Source organism: Ctenopharyngodon idella, chromosome 3, assembly GCF_019924925.1.
Source record: "Ctenopharyngodon idella isolate HZGC_01 chromosome 3, HZGC01, whole genome shotgun sequence".
NCBI lineage: Eukaryota > Metazoa > Chordata > Actinopteri > Cypriniformes > Xenocyprididae > Ctenopharyngodon > Ctenopharyngodon idella.
The window spans coordinates 21,048,959-21,055,215 of NC_067222.1; the positions used below are offsets into that span (position 1 = coordinate 21,048,959).

Here is a 6,257-nt window from a genome sequence, read left to right on the forward strand (position 1 = left end):
TTATGACAACAAAACTAGACTGGTATAATTTTACAATTCCTGATATGACAGCAAAAACTGCTAGCATATCTAATATAAAGTTCAAACATTATCAAAGACAAGTAAACAGTCAGTAATAAAATAAGAACAAATAAACAAATTACAAGCGATGGCACAAAGTAAAAGTAAAGCAAAGACTCAAATGAAATAAACAGTGCTTTAAGATTTTCAGGTAGGTTTAACAGTAGTGTTCATGTAAGGAATATTACAGAAATGGAATAATCAAATGTAAAATAACAATGGATACAGTCTTCATTGTATAAATTAAATATTAATCCTTAATGTAGGGATATTTGGCTGCTGTCACTTTAAGACCTCATGCACCTCTACTGTATATTGACGCACATCTGGTTATCTATCAGCCGTTAACATTTTTAATATATTTAACATATTTCACAATTGACCAATTACAAATTCCCAAACTGCCCCGATTGTCTTTCAGGCTGACCCTGGGCCATCAAGCAGTCCTTGTTGTTGCCATACTGTGTCTAAACTTCTGACCAAAAACAACACACGCTATTTTTTGACATAACTGGAACGTGTCATGTGACATTGTGACTCAAGTGATGTCATCGCTAAGTAAACTGCATGTAAGCTCTGCATCTTACACAACTTTTAGTTGATGAAAAAATCCATTTCTTGTCTCTTCTTTTCCTGCTTTCTTGCTCCATCTCAGAGAGAGGGGGAAAGATCGATGGCAGGAGTGAACGGGGATCGGAAGGGGAAGAAAGACGACAATGGGCTTGGGACAGCGATCGACTTTGTGCTCTCAAACGCAAAGCTGGTGCTGGGAGTCGGGGGAGCAGCCATGCTCGGGATCGCCACACTGGCGGTCAAAAGAGTGAGTACAGGAACATGATGTAATGCTGTCGTAAGGGATCAAATTTCCTGTGATCTTCCCTTGAATTAATTGTACTATGAAATAGTGTTGTCACAATACTGGAATTTCCAAATTTGATACGATACCTTGAAAAATAACAATATTCAATACCATTTTCGATACCACAGGGAAAACTGCCATATACACTGCCATACAGATATTTTTATCATCTCATAATTTTTTGATAATTTTGTTGCAATAGCTTACACACAGCATATTTGAAATTTTTAACTTAATTTACAAAAAAAACCCTAAAAAAAAGTCAGTAATAAAATAAAAACAAATAAACAAATTGCAAATTATAGCACAAATAAATACAATAGAATAAAGAGACAAATGAAATAAACACTGCTATTAAAGGGTTAGTTCACCCAAAAATGAAATTTCCGTCATACTCACCCTCATGTCGTTCCACACCCGTAAGACCTTCGTTCATCTTCAGAACACAGATTAAGATATTTTTGATGAAATCTGAGAGCTCTCTGACTCGTCCATAGACAGCAGTTTAATCACCACTTTCAAGGTCCAGAAAGGTGCTAAAGACATCGTTAAAACAGTCGATGTGACTACAGTGGTTCAATCTTAATATTATGAAGTGACGAGAATACTTTTTGTGCACAAAAACGAAACAAAAATAACAACTTTATTCAACAATCTCTTCTCTTCCCTGTCAGTGTTCTTACGCAGTTGAAGCAGTAAGCATAGTGCAGGCTTCCGTGTTTACGTACGAACGCCGGCTCAGTATATGACCCCTTTAAGAAAGCACATGCAGTATTACCAGCACTGTAGATATTATTATTATTATTATTGGTGTATAATTAAGTATGGTTTGTCTCAGATGTATGATCGGGCTCTCAGTGCCCCATCCAGTCCCACTAAAGCCGAACCGTCAGGACGGAGAAGCTGGGAGGAGCCGAGCTGGCTGGGGTCGTCGCCACGGACGCTGAACCATGACATGAAACAGAACATCAGCCGCTCTCTACAGACACTCCCTACCTCCTCCAGCTCCTTCAAGCCAGGTAATGAATCTCTGGTGCACTGCAGACACAACATCCTGTGCTTCTGAATACAAAGACCATGAGACAACTTGTGCTTTTTAATTCCCTGATGAGATGTCAATTACCCATCATTTTTATTTTAATTCTATTTTATTTTATATTATTGAATTAAGTATTTTCATCGATTTGTGGAAAGTCATTATTTCTTTTTTATATTCATAAATTAGAATTTATTTAATTTATTTATTATTAATCCTGGGCCACCATGGAAATGGTTTATCCCTAGTTTTTCTTAACCTGTATCCTCATTGTTTACCAGGCTTGTACATAACGGAGTGTCTTCTCTACTTGCTCAGTGGGTATTTAAACCCTTCCTTAACTAACATACTGTAGGTTTCCGTAGCCCCTTTAATCGTTTTCTGGGTATTAGGGATGTGCATAATCATTTTGACTAATTGGTGAGTTGTAATGAATTATCAATGTCAAGTAAGCATTGGAAATATTCAGAATCTACCTCACTAATCAGTCGGTTGTTGAATGATTAGTTCACCATCCTGTGCCATCTCTCCTTCATCGTAGTCCAAGCCTAGTATCAATCTGTGTCTGGAAAACTAAAGATTGTGTTGTTTTATGCTGTGTGTTGTGATTGAGTAGAATAAATCTACCAGGTGTTGACCTTTGGAAGGTGTTTGATTATTTAAATATGCTAGATAAATGCCATTTAAGTCTATTATTTTATGTTTTCTTCTGCTTTTTATTTTAGATTCTGTACATCGTGTTATGGGCCGCGGTGGCGGCGGCTCTGGTAAGGCTGAACTCCAGAGAGCACGGCTGCGTCTCTCACTGCAGGAACACCTCTGGGCCTTCTTTCATGAGCGAGTGGCGATCCCCTCGGAAGAGCAAGCCGTAGCTCGCCGTGCCGCGTTGGATATCTGTGCGGAGCTCCGAGTCTTCCTCCACGCCAAACTACCTGATATGCCACTACGAGAAATGTACCTGAGCGGCAGTCTGTATGACGACCTCCAGGTGAGAGCAAAGGGGAAACATTCAGAAGGGCTTTTCACACTGGATTTAACCCTGGGTTATCGTCATTCTGAACACTGCTTTTAACCCAGGGTAAAGGAACGTTTCACACTTGTAATTTAGAAGCAGGGTTAGCACCGGGGTTATGAAATCCTGCTCCAGAGCAGGGTTAGCACCGCTTTTTAGGTGTTAACCCCGCATTGTGGTGCCAAACTTGTAGAGTGTGAAACGATGCCGCGTTAGAATGTTACAGCTAGACGCTTAGCAACAGACAACCAATCGAGTACTCATATTTGCCTGCTTTGTTCAATTACGAAAACACTGTGCATTGTATATGAAGTTAATTCTGCGTTTCAGAGGGAAAATGTCAAATTCTAACAGTTTTTGTGTAAGCAGTAACATTTTTTTCATTTTATTTTTAGGTGGTGACTGCTGATCACGCCCAGCTGATGGTACCCATGATCCTTGAGAAGAATCTCTGGTCACCCATTCCTGGTGAGGACACCATCATGAACGTTCCTGGCTTCTGGCTGGTTCGTCGGGAAAACCTTGAGTACTTCCCGCGTGGAAGCAGTTACTGGGACCGTTGCATAGTGGGTGGTTACCTTTCCCCAAAGAGTGTCCTAGAAGTTTTCGAGAAGCTCGTCGCCGGCTCCATCAACTGGCCCGCCATTGGTAGCGTTTTAGATTACATCATTCGACCCGTGGTCCCATCGGAAACACTTACGCTAGAAGTGCAGTACGAAACGGACCGTCGCCTTTACGTGGACTTCCTCCCATTGCTTGTTATGGAGGACGGTGTCTCACTGATCGCCAAACCGCATCGATTGGCTGCCGAACGGCACGAGAATCTGTGGCGGCAAAGTTTTCGTGTGGCGGAAACAGCAAAGTTACGTGCTCTCGATCAGGAAGATGGCGGGTGCCGTTGCGCATGTCTTAAAGTTGTTAAAGCCGTGTGTAAACTGAATCCAGCGCTAACACGATTAAACGCAAGCCAGCTCACTAACGCAATCCTTCTCCTGAGCGAACAGGAGGGCGATTGGACTCAGGAAGCGCTTGCTGACCGTTTCATGCAGCTGCTTCGTGCATTAGTGGGACACCTAGAGGCTGGGAGGCTACCTAGCATCCTAAATCTCAAAGTCAATCTGTTCTGTGAGCTAACGCCACAGGAAATAGACGAACTGGGATACACGCTTTACTGCGCATTGTCCGACCCAGAGAGCCTTTTGAGAACTGTTTAACAACTCATGCACACACACTACCACTGTTTGGTCCACAGATAATACACAAACCAAAATAATGGCAACGTTTTCACATGTATCCTGTTCTGAGTAGATCGGTAACCTCAGTTGTTTTTCAATTATACCATCAGCAGTTATTTTCAGGTACTATGAACTCATCTGTTGGTCATATTTTATATGGCCCATCATATATCATTTAGGTGTTTTTAGCTTTCCTAATGCACAGTGAAGTGGCATGAAGGCTATATATTTATCTAGTGGAGGATCCGATTCGAACTTCATTGATCAGTATGAGATATTTATTATAAATTCGGGCACTGTCATCTCATGTTTCCGTTACATAAAAATGCATTGAAAATCCATGGAGGTCATTTGGCATGTTACATTGATAAATTCATGGTTTTATGTTCTCCAGTTTTTTGTTATATGGAACATGGTTCAGTATTTCCTTGCTTTGTTCATGAATGCTTACAGATTATTTCTGTCCATTATTCAAAATTAATTGCAAAGAAAAACAATAAAGTAAAAAAAAAAAAAAAAAAAAGACGAAGCAATTTATAGTGTTGTCAGAAGTATCGACTGTGATACCAAGTCGGTACTGAAATTCTAAAAAAGTGACGCTTTGAGCGCTGAGCAGCGGATTCGTAAACACTTCTGATTGGCATTTGTTTTGACGCGCTCATCAGATATGTCTGTGATTGGCTTCAATGATCAGCGTTTGAAAGCACACGGATGTGTTTGAATTTGAAAGCGGGAGCGTTTGAAAGCAGGAGTCTATCAGCGGACTGGTCCACGATAGACTCCTGCTTTCAAACGCTCCCATGTTTATCGGTGTAAGCGCTCTGTAAAGAGCGTCATTGATGTGTTTTTACAACATGTTTTTGAAGCGTTGATCATTGTAGCCAATCATAGACATATCTGATGAGTGTGTGAACACAATGGCCAATCAGAGGTGTTTACGAATCCGCTCAATAGCGCTCAAAACATCATATTTGTAAAATTTAAGCACAGACTTTGTATCGCGGTTGGTACTTTTGACAACACATTTTACTAGTATTACAAGCAGTGCTACTGGAGTAATGTTATGTAAGCATTTTTATTTGCTGGTAATGTAGCATACATTGCTTTTCTTCATACTCTTTTAAAGATCGCTCATAGAAATGTGATGTTATTGAAATGGTTGAAACGGGTTATTGCAAACTGCTGGAATGAGAAGCTAAACACCTGAATTAATAATCAAAAAAAAAAAAAAAATGTTTAAATGCCTTCAGAATGGCTAAACAAAGAGCAGATGTGATTTTTATTGTATTGAAGCTGCCTGATAAACCAAGACAACCCATACAGACCTCCTTAAATCTGTAGAATCATTTAAAAGATTTAGGAAAACAGAAATGGTAGGATGTTTCCCCTCTTGTCTATATATTGTATGAGGATGTGTGGGTTATAAGGAATGTTTGGATGAACCGAAAGGTATTGTGTGCAAAAGATGTACAAGAGCCTAATAAAACAGACATTTTAGTATTTTTGTACTGATTGTACAGATGTAACCAAAAATAGGTGTGAAACTATTTATGTATATCTTGTTATGAACATACTTTATGTGCTTGGAGAGTGTCGTTTGATAGAACAAAATATAAAATAGGCTACGTCTCTGCTATGAAATGCCAAAACTCACAGCCAGGAGAACACGTGTATCGAAGTATTTATTTTGCTTGTGTAACCGGAGCACCTGTGTCAACCTGTGTGATGTAGCAGATAGACATTTACCTAGCTAATGATATGAAAGAGCAGCACCGAATCCAAAGTATATCTGCTAGTGGAGTTCAGTTCAGCCTAGAACTTTGCATGTGATGCTTCTGTACTTGTTTCTTTATTTCCTTTTTATTTTTATTAAACAGCACTTTGTATCATTTATTCTGTAGGAGTGATTTGTGTCTCTGTGCTGCAACACAGAGAAAAGGATGAAGATAAGAAAAAAAAATAAAATGGAGTAAAACCGTTTTAGAGTGTTATTGTGATATTTGTGCAAGTCTTTAACTCAGTGAGTTCAGTTATTCCGGTAGCTGACATACAGCA

At 39.6% G+C, this 6,257-nt stretch overlaps 1 protein-coding gene across 1 annotated transcript; it reads left to right on the forward strand.

The window, feature by feature from the left end:
- The first annotated feature begins 723 nt into the window (after positions 1–723).
- mief1 (mitochondrial elongation factor 1) lies at positions 724–6,182 on the forward strand. The gene is made up of 4 exons (XM_051886558.1): positions 724–880; positions 1,758–1,938; positions 2,681–2,943; positions 3,363–6,182. Exons 1-4 carry the CDS (start codon positions 734–736, stop codon positions 4,179–4,181), a joined length of 1,410 nt encoding a protein of 469 aa, XP_051742518.1. The 5' UTR covers positions 724–733; the 3' UTR covers positions 4,182–6,182.
- Positions 6,183–6,257: the final 75 nt, after the last annotated feature.